The sequence below is a fragment of the Colius striatus genome, chromosome 5 (genome assembly GCF_028858725.1).
Source record: "Colius striatus isolate bColStr4 chromosome 5, bColStr4.1.hap1, whole genome shotgun sequence".
Taxonomy (NCBI): Eukaryota; Metazoa; Chordata; class Aves; order Coliiformes; family Coliidae; genus Colius; species Colius striatus.
Window position 1 is genome coordinate 14,546,273 of NC_084763.1, and position 12,933 is coordinate 14,559,205.

The following is a 12,933-nucleotide window of genomic DNA, read 5'->3' on the forward strand; positions in this document are numbered from 1 at the left end:
CCTACGGCAGGGCTAGGGGAACCACCGGGCACAGCTCTGTGGCTTGTATCTGCTGGAAAGGCTTTGCCACCCCCAAGGAGCCCATGGGGACATTCTTGCCATAAACCCTCCCCGAGTACAAGCCCATCTGGCCTCTGAAGATGAAGAGTAGTGAAAGGTTCTTCTCCCCCTCTGCCCTGGAGAGGCCTCATTCTGGGCTCCCCAGCTCAAGAGGGACAGGCAATTGAGGGAGAGAGGCCAATGCAGGGCTACAAAGATGTCCAGGGGATCGGTTATGGGTAAAGGCTGTGAGACCTAGGGCTGTTTAGCCTAGAAAAGAGGAGACTGGAGACGGACCTCATTAACACCCTTAAGTACTTATAGGGTGGATGTCAAGAGGATGGAGCAGCACTTTTTTTCTGTAGTGTCCAGTGTCAGGACTTGGGGTAATGGATATAAGAACAGAAGGAAAACCTTTGCTGAGAGGGAGTCCTGGCACAGGCTGCCCAGGAAGCGTGTGGAGCCTTCTCTGGAGGTTTCCAAACCCACCTGGACACCTTCCTGTCCTGAACAATGGGAACCTGCTTTATCCAGGGGTTGGACTGGATGAGCTCTGGCTCCTGACAATTCTATGATTCTAAAAAAGAAAGGTCAGTATTCATCTCTGGGGTTTTTTCCAACATTGGTGAAATCGCCCCGGAGCAAGAGATCCATCAGAGGCTGCCCAGCAGCTGCTGCCTCAGCACCTGTTCCTGGAGGGCAACAGGGACCTGGCAGGTTTCTGCCAGGCAGACTGAGGATGCAGGAGGAACTGACTCATCACAGGAATGTCTCACCTGTGGCAGCATCCACAGGAAGATACCGTGGGAAACCCAGACACAGTGGGAACGTGGCACTGCTGTCAGCGACAGCACGCCTGCAGCCTGTGCCAGCTCCATCCACCTCACCCCACGCTGCCCAAGCCCCAGGAGGCAACCACTATTGCAAGTGAGCAGAACAGCACACAAATAATGGAGGACAAAGGAGCAGGGAGTCTCTAGGACATAGGAGAAAGATGCTGAAAGGAGTGGATGTGCCTGTGGATGCTACATTATGCATACAGGGACACAGCTTACCCAGAAGGTAAATCAGGCGACTGGAGCGAGCTGTTTGAATAAACACCAAACAAAGGGAAACTCAATTACATTTTAAGGGCAACACATTTTCAAACAGCAGGACTAAGCAGCATTTCAAGGTGCTGATGGCTGCCAAGTTATTTGGAGCAAACAGGAGGCTACTTGGCTTATCTGTTTGAACGTGCCAACAATTAATTTAGTAATCAGCATGTTGTGAAGGGGTGGTTTGAGAGGGTGAGGAAGAGGGCCAGGCCCTGCACTCCATCAGCCTAAACTCACCCTGGCTTGCTGCGTGGCAGCCAGCCCTGTGCTGGCGGGAGGGTCTGGCTGAAGCCCCTGCAGGGGAATGTGCTGGGGAGGTGACTTCTCTTACATAAGGACGGTGATGTGCCTCACACACATGCAGATGGTGATGCTTCTCATACCACCCACAGCACAGATGGACTGTCAGTCATCACATTGAAAGCCATTCCAAGAGTGTGCCTACCCCAAGTCCAGCAGGGAAAAATTAAGTGCTTTTATATCCACCAAACCTATCCTGCCCTACACTGCACAGACACCAGAAGCAAAAATATTGTAGAAATAAGTCTGCTATTTATACAGCTCAGCAGATGAGATGTAGCAATAGAAATGCTGAGGTCACTATTTTGTTTAATATAAATAAAATAACGTTGTGCTTATCGAGCCCCTTTCACTCAGGGATCCTGGAGAACATCCACCTCCTTGCTGTGCAGATGGACCAGCTTCTGCCCTAAAGAAGTTAAAGGTGTGGGTCAGAGCCCTTGCCAGACCACCTGCAGCCCACTTGGCTCTGCCATTTACACCAACAACCTGCAAGGGGCTTAAAATTAGTCATTTCTTCAGTGTCTTAATTTAATTAGGGTCCTGTGAGGTGCTGGTGTCTTGGGACAGGTTATTCACCGATCCCAGAGCGGTGAGTGTGCAGACCTTAGAGAAGGGAGCAAAAACATGGCCTGAAATGAAAGGAATAAAAAAAGAATAAATTGAAAAAACCCTAATCAATAGACTGCTTTGAAAAATATCCCTGTCATCTGTTTACCTTAAGTAATGTATTTAGGGAATGTGCTTATAATCTATTTCTGTTAATGTATTTAGTAATATATTTATTTAACCCAGGGGATTCCCCCTCCTCTCTCAACTCCCAGGTGCCTCTACCCTTACAGAACAGGTACGCAGCTCTGCAATGGAGCCAAGCCATGATCAGGATGAGGGCTCTCCCCAGCTGGAGCAGTCACCAACAGTCAGTTGGAAATAATGCAAAGTGTCTTTTTTGACTTCATCACATCAGTTTCTAGCAACTAGAATCACAGAATCATTATGATTGGAAAACAGCTTTAAGATCGTCGAGTCCAGCCACTAACCTCCCACTGCCAGGCCCATCACTAAACTAAACCCTATCCCTCAGCACTTCATCTACGCATTTTTTAAGGTGACTCTACCATCTCCCTGGAAAACCTGTTCCAATGCTTAGCAACCTTCTCAGTGAAGAAGTTCTTCCTAACGTCCAATCTAAACCTCCCCTGGTGTAACTTGAGCCCATTACCTCATGTCCTGCCATTGATTACTGGAGAGATCAATCCCTACCTCACTACAACTCCCCTTCAGGTAGAGTAGTTGTAGTTGATCACGTCTCCTCTCAGCTTTCTCCAGGCTAAACACCCCCAGCTCCCTCAGTTGCTCCTCATCAGACTTGCTCTCCAGACCTGCAGATTTCCTAAGCTGTCTTTTAAAGGGCTTGTTTTCCCTTCTTACTTTCCTCCCCTCCAGAATATCTCTTAAAAGTCCCAAGTTACTGCTCTTCAGAATTATTTCCTTAAAAAAAGGATCTGTCCAAAAGATTTAGGGAAGAACAGGGGAAGGAGATAGAAAAAAAAAATCTCAGTTTGAACTGTGCAAAACCAAGTATTTTGATTAAGGATCTCCAGTCACTTTCTGGAGGTGTAAAACCCACAGTGGGTGACTAGTCTGGGCTGCAGCTAGCCTGTCACTGCCTGCCCCCACCGCCCACGGGCAGCGTGAGAAGCATGAAGCCAAAAGCTGGAGAAATCCATAGGGCCAGTAACAAAAAAAACCCCACTAATTGTGCTAAGCAAAAGTTAGTAATGACTTATGGCAGATATGGCTTTTGTCTGGATTAGGTTTGGGATTTCTGCATGCTTGTTGAGGGCTAAATGCACTGCGTAAGTGCTGGAGCACCTCTGGCTGGTGAGATCAGATGGTGGCCACCAAGGCACCCCACTGCCTGCACAGAGGGAGATCAGGAGGAGCCAGCTTGCACCCCTATGAGAACATCCCTCACAGGGGACTAGCATCCTCACTGCTTCTTGCCTAGCCAATAGTTCAGTAATGTCTTCATGCTGCACCCAGCTGAGGCAGGAAGCTCAGGACGCCCACCTCTATGCCTCTCCATCCCACAGAGGACAATTCCTGCTTGGAATAGGGCATAAAAACCATGCAGAGGATGCTGACAGTTACTAGGGAGGACACAGGCTACTTTGAAAGGACTATTACTTTGTTGTAGGTGTCTGGAAGATATCGGGTTGTAACACGAGAAGTGGAGGGTATAGAAGAGGTGGGCATGGGGTGGAGCGAAAAGAGGTGCATGTGTTAGCAGATAAAAGCACATGGTGTAAACAATTAGTTGGAATAAAACATCATCCATACTGTGTATGTAGTGAACTTGTCCCCTCAGCGGGGTTGGGCTGAGTGATCCATGCGGGGGGCCTGGTGATGTTGCCGGTAGCAGCAACAGTACTTTTTCTGTAGTGTCCAGCAGCAGGAATAAGGGTAATGGACATAAGCTGGAACACAAGAAGTTCCACTTAAGCATGAGGAAAAATCTTGTTCCTGTTGAGATAAGGGAGCCCTGGCACAGGCTGCCCAGGGAGGGTGTGCAGTATCCTTCTCTGGAGGTTTCCAAATCTACCTGGATATGTTCCTGTGCAATCTGATCAAAGTGAACCTGCTTTAACTGGACTGGATAATCTCTAAAAGTCCCTTCCAACCGCAACCATTCTGTGATTCTGTGATTACAATACAAATATAAACCAAAAGAAAAACCAGGATTTCATTTCCCAGTGTTAGGTTCCTGAGAAGACGGCAAACAAGTGCTCTACAAATTTTCTGGTGTGAGCCCCTATAGGTGACCATGCAAAACGACACCTGCCAGGCTCCCAGAACAAGTCCCTCTCACCACTCCAAAGTCCTGGAAATGGTGGCTTTCTAGTCCTTGATTTGTGCTTCTCTAATCTGCTCCCTGCTCTTCCTGTCTACACCTCCCGAGCAGCTGGCTGAACAAGGAGTGGCCCATTTCAGACAAAAACCATCTCTAAATGTTAGCTTCCCACAGGGCCAGTGGCAGTCTGTCCTGCTCAAGAAACACACCCATGCCAGAGTGGTGCTGTGCCTCTTCAGAAACGTTTCAGTTCTTAGATATGGTTTTTAAGGGTGAGTTTGGGCTATAAGCAATGAAAAATTAACAGCTGGGTAAATTGCTCTGCCTATATTACAGTCAGTGCCACAAAGTCCTGTCCTGTAGGGAACTACATTCCCACATAGCCCACAGCTCCTGTGCCAACACACCCTGTGAGCAAGAGGCCAAGTGCTCCTCTGGGTCCTCCTTACACACGTTGGGCTGTGGCCCTCCTGCGGCAGCCAGCTGCTCCTTGTGCTGTGGCTAATTAAAAGCAGATAAGAAACTGGAGACAGAGGAAATCTTCCTGGATGATCCATCTCTGTAAGCATGGCCAAGCCTGGCAGCAGTGAGCTGGAGACAAGCTTGCACTTAGCATCCTGCACCGACCCCAGAACATTTGGGATTTCATTCCAGATATTTCTCTTCTTCCAGGAAAGCGGGGCCAGGCAGCACCACAGAGCTTAATGTATTTGCTTTGGGAGCAAAATTAAATGATGCAGTAGTGGAAGGTGTAAGTCTCTCACAAGACACAACTTGACAGAAGGAGCCCTGTAAGCTTAGCTTAGAAACAAGCTGGTTTGGAAATACAGGAACCCAGCTCTATCCCTGTCTCCCTGCACATGTGAAAGATGGAGCCGTAGTCCCTGTGCATGGAGAACCTGCATGTGTTACAGGATGAAACATCAAGCAGTGCCAGGTCAGTGTTCCTGCTCATCAATTAAGACGTGGGATTGACAGAGAAAAATCCTGATGGGTTTTCTTGCAACATAAAGGCTGGAGGCTGTGTGAGAGGATATTCCTGTGAAGCCAAGGAAACAAACAGCCTGTGGGACAGGGGAGGATCAGGAGTGAAAAATGGAATGGGCCTGCAGTGCACTTATGGCTTCTTGTTGTGGTTAAAAGGGAAGAAAATTCACTTTGGGAAGATGCTAGCACTCCAGATCAGTTCTTGAGGTAGTATAAATCAGCAGAACATTATCATGCCCAGTCTATGACAACTACAGGCTGGGCCATGTACTCTTTGCTCTGTCAGAGGAGGAATTTGGGCAGATCAGGGACGCTCCAGGATGGCCATTCTCACCCCTGGTGGGGATGGAGGCAAATGGCCACATCTCCATCCCCACCTCAGTGTTCAGCTACCTCAGAATCCAAAACATCCCTCAACTTTGTTCCCACCTGGAAAAGTACTCATAGCATTGATGGGGAAGACAGAACCTGAATGCACATCTTTGGAAAGCATATTTGACTGTCTCCTGGGAAAAGCGAGTTCTCTGAATGCAAGAGATCACTTCATGCTAGAGTCAAGAGCCCAGAAACCCACATATATGATACTTCATTGCTCTGTAGCCAATTCTGTTGATTAGAATCATTAGGACATGAGAGGAAAATGGTGAATGTGTTGTAACCAATCTGCAAATGTTAGAAAATCAGCAATCATATGAAACTAATGTTAAATGAAATGGGATGGTCTGCAAATTACAGGCAAAGGCCTGCTACAGAAGGCACTGAGAAGACAGCCAGGCAAGCAGCACACAGCCCAACAGCCTGCCCTGGAGGTACGGTGCTCAGGAGAACACGGGCACCTCACGTACCCAAAGAAAAGGGCTTCTAAGAACTGATGTGAAACAAACTGACTAGCTGACTAGATTTCAATATTCTTGAAGGCTTACTCGATATCGACCTCGTAGGGTGCCAACAGGAGCACCCTTGCAACAGCCAACCACTGACCACGAGGCTATCTTCAACTTCAATGGATGTGAGAGTGCTGCAAAACCCTGCTGTGAGTGGGAGCTAATCAGCCAGCAAGGTCCTGGGGAGCTAGGGAATCAGAGAATGGTGGGGGTTGGAAGGGACCTTTACAGATCATCTAATCCAACCCCCCTGCTAAAGCAGGTTCCCCTCAATCAGGTCACACAGGAACACACCCAGATGGGTTTGGAAACCTCCAGAGAAGGAGACTCCACACCCTCCCTGGGCAGCCTGTGCCAGGACTCCCTCACCCTTACAGGAAAGAAGTTTTTCCTCATGTTCCAGTGGAACTTCCTGTGTTCCAGCTTGTGCCTGTAACCCCTTGTCCTGTCACTGGGCACTACAGAAAAAAGATTAGTCCCATCCTCTTGACACCAGTCTTTAGGTATTTATAAGTGTTGCAAGGTCCCCTCTCAGTCTTCTCTGGCTAAACAGCCCCAGGTCCTACAACTTTTCCTCAAAAGAGAGATGTTCCAGTGCCCTGATCATCTCAGTTGCCCTACAGGTCCTGCTGGCTTCCTGAAACACCCTGCTCTCACCTCTGTCACTTGTTTATGAAGTTTTTCTCACCTCAGTTCTGATGTATGTGACGTGTGATGTTCATCCATCTAGAGACTTTGGGGCATAGCTCAGATGTTTACTTCAGCAAGAAGCCCATTTTGTCCTAAGAAAACAACAGCTGGAGTATTCATGTGCCCCTTTAAAACATCAAGGCAAAATTATTGTCAACTCTACAATAGCAAAGCAAACACAGACTTTGGGATCATTGTACTGGTTTTTCTCCTCCTTTAAATCATAAACATGTTTCAAAACAAAGCAAGACATAATGAAAATTAATATACAGAAGTAGCACTTGCCTGAAGGTCCAATGTTGTGCTGTGGTGTTCCACTCATTTTTCAACCCTCTTGTTTCTTGTCTGATTTGTACAGCAACGTTGTTCTCTCCCTCTTTCCAGAACTCATATTGAAATCCTGCCTTAGGATGTTCATCTATCAGCCAAGCCATTCATCCTAGTGTCCTGCAGACCTTAGGAGGACAGTGGGGACTGAGGAGGGAGGGGAGGAGAAGGCATTCTTCCTGATGTTTTAACACTGGTTATAAACGCTGGAGGATGCCAACATCTATCAGGGAAACATCTGCTACCCCTGCCCCTCTTCTCTTCCCCAAGAGCTGTACTTTTGACACAGAGCTTTTTGTCAGTGTCATGTAGGGTCTCCACCAAAAGAACTGTGCTGGATCAGGTCAGGAGCAGTCTGTGTGTTGCCCCAGCAGTGAAGGCAGATGCTGATCTCAGGGAAACGAGTACATGTTTAAAAGGAGCCACTTCCCTCACTGGTGCGATGGCCACTGCCACCCGCTCTGCCCAGCCCAGTGCCAGGACAGCCCCCTGCCTGTCCCCTGGCTGACTCTGCTTCCTCACACCACCATCCAGGGGAATCTGTCCAGCTTTCCTTTGCGACCACCTGCCCATTACCTAGCACAGTGTGCACCTCTTTGCAGCTACTATCAACAGATTATTTTGATAAAGCACCAAAAAAGAAGGATTTTCTTGAGCAGATTTCTCTATGTGCAATCTCCTCTCTCTCCTTTTCCAAACCAGCCCCTTTCCTTTGCCCTAGACTTGTACATAACTCACAAAATGAAAACATCTTAAACCACAGTGAATTACTGTATCCACTCCATCCCTTCTATCTCCTATCTCCTACTCCAGCCTTTTGCTATTGAGGAGCAGTGAAATCTGATTTAAACATGAAGCTGACGCTGCAGTTTCACTCTCTTCACTCAGAACATGGAAGATGAAAAGTTACCCCGGCACACATTTTATCACAGCAATAGGTAAATCACAGAATGGATTCTACCACAGTAACGATTTTGACAGATAACAAAAAGCAAAAGAAAACTCGAGGAGGTTTCCAGCACTTTAATGAAGGCTCTCGTACCAAATCTGGACCTCAAAGTTGCAGTCAGAGTTACTGAAAAAAACCCACCTTACACTGAGCAAGCTGATGAGGATTGCCTGATGAGGATTGCCCACCTAGCCGTGGGAGCAACCGCGGCTCGGCGCTGTGCTTGAATACCCATCACACACGAGAAACGGACTGAAATCACGACCAAGGTACACACAATTCACTTCCATTTGCAACTACACGCACGCAGCATGTAATTCAGCTTTTGGAAGTTACTCCAGAGAACACAGAGGCTTGTTGCTTGTTTGGTTTTTTTTTTAAACACTCACTAGAAATAAATACCATTTAAGGAACACACGTGGAGTGCAATAAAATGGACACACTTAGGCACTAGTACAGTCTAGTCCTCTTCAATCCTCTACAAACTACGAGACAAGGAGTTTTAAGCCACAGACGGAGTGGAGAGCAGGGCAGAGCTGTACAGGTAGAGCAGCAGGCTATGTACTACACAGGAGCACATCTGCAAAAGGTCCCAGGAGATTTTTGTTGAAGATGCAGCGTATCCACACCAGGTATATCGTGAAGGGCTTAATGTTTTCTGAGAAGGTATGATTCTGATGGGACAATATATAAGGCATGTAAGTGTTTTCCCCTTGCTCTTGTATCCACACTTCATATTTCACTTCTCTGACCTTGAGATACTTCAGGTTCCATGGGATCTGCCAGGACACGGCAAGTTTGGCTTCGCTTGTGCCCTGGACAGAGGCTTGACACTTGGCATCCCTCACTTTGCCAGGGTAGAGGCTGCCAGACAACTTCTGCTTCTTGGGTCCGGGCTTAGACTTCACAGTCTGCCTGATGACGTGGATGAGAGAAGGGATGTTCACCTTGGTGTCCTGGTAGGCACGGAACAGCCACTCGGGGTTGCGGCAGCAGAGGTGCCGCGGCACCTCCGTGCTCTTAATGATGCGCTCTTGCTCAGCTTTGTCCAGGTGAGCGATCCCACCCTGGTCCCAAGGCCTGTCTGGGTACGTAACCGTGTCTTCCCTCTCGGTGTTCTGCCAGGCAATGTACTGCAGGTCCATGCCAGGAAGGGTTGCCAGGGTTTTGTAAGGGGTGTAGTGCTCGGGGTTGATAGCATAAGGAAAGAGCTCCACCACCGTGGCACCTCTTGGCAGGAAGAGAGCCATGACTAACTGGGCCCCATGCATGCTGACCAGCATGGACGCGTTGCTGATCAACCGCACAATGTTAGAAAACGAATGTTCCTCCAGAGAGACGGTAATGGTTTTCATCTGAAACTCCTGAGCGAGAGCCAGGATTAGTTCTGCCTCATTTAGGATAAGCCTGTTGATTGTTCGACTGAACACTACGATGTACTCCTCGCTGGAGCTTTCCTCCAAGCTGACGTTCAGCTTCTGCATCATGAATTTGGTGAACTGTCTGATCTCGTTACCGGAAACCAAGATGTTAGCCTTTGGCCCTTGCGGCTGCACAAATCCGTACTGGTACCAGGTGGTGATTTTGGACAGTCCCACATACGATTTGGTAAAGCAGAGGAGCCTGCCCAGGGTTTTAAGCTGCTCCCTGAGGAGCGGCTGCTTGTTACTCAGTAACTTGTAGAGATCAAAGTGAACACCCTCGCTCCACCCTTCCATGAAGAAGAGCCGTGCCTCCAGATCTAAATCAGAGAACTGCTGCATGGTGTAATATATGGGGAGGAGGTCATCGTGAAAGACGTGCATCAGGTTGTCCGGGTTGAACCTGTTAGCGATCAGTGCCACGTCGGGCACGAAGACCGGCTTTGGCATGAATTTCAGTGCAGCGGCTGGCAGCTCCACAAAGTTGAAGTACTGGGTGTTGTGGTCTTCCACCGAGGAGAGGTCGAGTAGAGCCGGCTGGAACCGCCGAGAGCCCAGGTTGGGCAGCATGACCGAGGAGTTGCTGTGGAAGTAGACAAACTCCTCGGCCTCTGTGGAGTAGCAGAGCGACTCGAAGCGGCAGATGCGGTCGGTGTGCATCCTGCCGGTGCACACCATCCTGGTACCGTCCTCCTCCAGGGCCTGCAGAGCTGCATGGTAGTCAACCTGAACCTGAGAGAGCTCCTGAGACTGACGTGTGAGGACCAGCTCCTCTTCGACCATGAAGACATGCTCTCGCAGTTTGACGTATTTCCAGAGCACGGCGGCGAGGACAGACACGAGCAAGGCATTAAACACAGCTGCTATGTTCATTCTGTAGGTAGGTCCTAGCAAGATGACAGGTAGGGAATGAGATGGGGAGGGCACACATCATCAACACTCCTTGGCATGGTGAGGGCAGGGACCTGTGGAAAATAAAACAAGAAAGGAAGCACTTAAATATCAGGTTTACAGCTCCAGCATAAATCACGTTTTATGGACTATTCCAGAGAGTTGAGGCTTTTTTCAGTAGTCCTTCCCCCTTCCAGGGAACAAGGGAAAAGAAAAGAGTGGCAAAGCACTGCCCAAAACTAAAGAAATAAACCAAACAAACTAAAGCTGTTCTACAGAAAAGTTTCATTTTCCTTTCTACCATTTTGGAGAAGGTTTGAGGATGAGCTCTAAGAAGCTTTGTCAGGAAAAGCAGTGTGTTCTCTGGGACTTTGTCTCACTCTGCTTTTTGCAGACCACTCCAACAGTGAGAGGAAAAGACAGCACCAGAACCACAGGGCTGGTGGAAGCTTGGGAGGTGGAGCTCCTTCTCTCGGTCTGCCACAGGTCTTTCACCTGGCTGCGAGTACCCAACTCTGCCTCTCGCCTTTACTGTGCAGAAAATAATAGTCCACGGAGTACTGCCAAGTATAGATTTTGCTACATCCATTCCAATATGAAACATGGATTGGTAAACATAGCCTTCAATTGCATTTTACTGGGGGGTGGGGGAGGACGTGCAGGTGTCCAGACTGCCCTGGGGGAGACTCCGAAGTCAGGCGTTTCTTTGGCTGCAACCCACAACCAGAGGCTACGAGCTGCCATCATCTTCTGAAGGAAACAGTGGCATGGGAGAGAGGACAGCTCTGCTTTTATGCAAGGAACTGATGTTTCATTAAAGCAATCAGATCTTCATTTAGCGACAGTCTGACTTGCAGCACAGCCAACACTTACACAAACGAGAAGGTAACACATTTGAAGCATTTTTGGTGTTGGTGATTTCCTATCACAACCTGAGACTCTTTTCTGTGCTGCTCCAAGGTCTCCCTGTTTCTTTTTCTGTTATGGAAGAGATCCTGCCACTGTTTTGTTTTCTTTCTATTTGGAAACACTACTGGCTTGTACCAGACAATTGATTATATTTCCAACTGTAAACTTCAATTGAGATGTTGAGATATTGATACAGTATTTATGGGCTCCAACTTTCATTATGCATCAAGGTTCAATGCTAGTCAAGCTGCAAATAATTGCAGCCATGACTCATGGAGAACTCGAGGAAGGGCAATTTCTGATTTGTATATACCTGATTAGACTGTTTTGAGCTGCAGTTTCTAAAGGTTAGCAATTAAAACTTCCTTTGATACAAGTTTGCAGAGAGGGGAAAAAAACAGCAATGTCTCCAGCACATGGTTTGCCATCCCAAGCATCCTTAGCATCCCAGACACACCTGTTCATCCATGGCAGAGGGGAGGCAGAGAGCAAGGCGTATTCTGGACCAATGCAAACACCTTCTCCACCACCAAAGAAGTTCTTTTAAAAAAAGAAATATTGCAGCCTGAAAGCTTGCTCCTGCAATCTGGTTCATGCAGCTTGGAACGGAACTGAATTCATGGAATTCAATGAAGTGAGAAGGGATCCTTACAGCTAGTGAGATCCCAACAGCCTGCAGAACCCCTGTCTTAGGAAGTACTGAAGCTACGTGGGAGACTGAATAATGCCAGAGAACCAAGTACTAGCAGTAAGCTGCACAGATTCAAGAGGTGGTCTCTGGGGAATCTGAGCAACAAATTCATTTCAATTTTAGAGCAGCTCCAGCTATTCAAATGAAACAGAAATGAAGTCCACCCCCTTTGGCAAGTGGTCTGAAAAACTACTTCATCTAACAACTCCCTAAAAGCAAGCAGCAAATTAAAAAGGTGGTGTTTTCAATTCAACCATGGAAAAGGAAACAAGAAGAGACCCAGATTGGTCATCTAATCACCAGGGCAGGATCAGCTCTCCATAAGCCACTTCCAAAAGATGTTTATCTACCTCATTCTTAATCCTCATTCACCTCTTCAACCATTCTCTGGCAATAAAGGGAAGAACAACTGTTTACTGAGGGAAGAATAACTGAGTTTACTCCTTGTTTCCACCACAGCAGTTTGAACCTGGACTTGTCCCAGGTGCCACAGACACCCTGCACAAACGAATGATGGCTATCACATCACCTTAGCCTTCCCTTCTCTAGAACAGGGGCTGGCTGCTGCTCCTGATGGCTTTGCAACTCTCAGGCACGGCTGTTCCATGGACAGCCTGGAGTGGAAGGCTGCTGAGGACAGCAGCACATCACTGGGTTGGGCTCTGCTAACACAACCAAACCAGTGTTCAGGAAAAAGAAATTTTTATAGGGACAGACCTTAAGTTATTTTATTGGTACCAGACTTCCAAAAGTTCATTTTACTTCTTCACTACATTTAAAAGGCATTTGATAATATCATCTAACTCTCCACTACAGACCTTCTGTCTCACGAGCACAACTTTAAATGACTTCAGCAGCATCAATAAGGAAAGAGCTGAACTCAAGCAGCCACAG

The 12,933-nt window shown here is 47.7% G+C and overlaps 1 protein-coding gene across 4 annotated transcripts in view; it reads right to left on the reverse strand.

Moving 5' to 3' along the window:
- Positions 1-8,186: 8,186 nt before the first annotated feature.
- Positions 8,187-12,933, reverse strand: part of POMGNT2 (protein O-linked mannose N-acetylglucosaminyltransferase 2 (beta 1,4-)) — a 30,979-nt gene continuing 26,232 nt past the window's right edge. For all 4 annotated transcript variants that reach the window (XM_061996866.1, XM_061996863.1, XM_061996864.1 and 1 more), the window contains one exon: positions 8,187-10,513. In XM_061996866.1, coding sequence (XP_061852850.1) covers positions 8,685-10,421 — 1,737 coding nt within the window. In that variant the 5' untranslated portion in view covers positions 10,422-10,513 and the 3' untranslated portion in view covers positions 8,187-8,684. The remainder of the gene's footprint in view (positions 10,514-12,933) is intronic.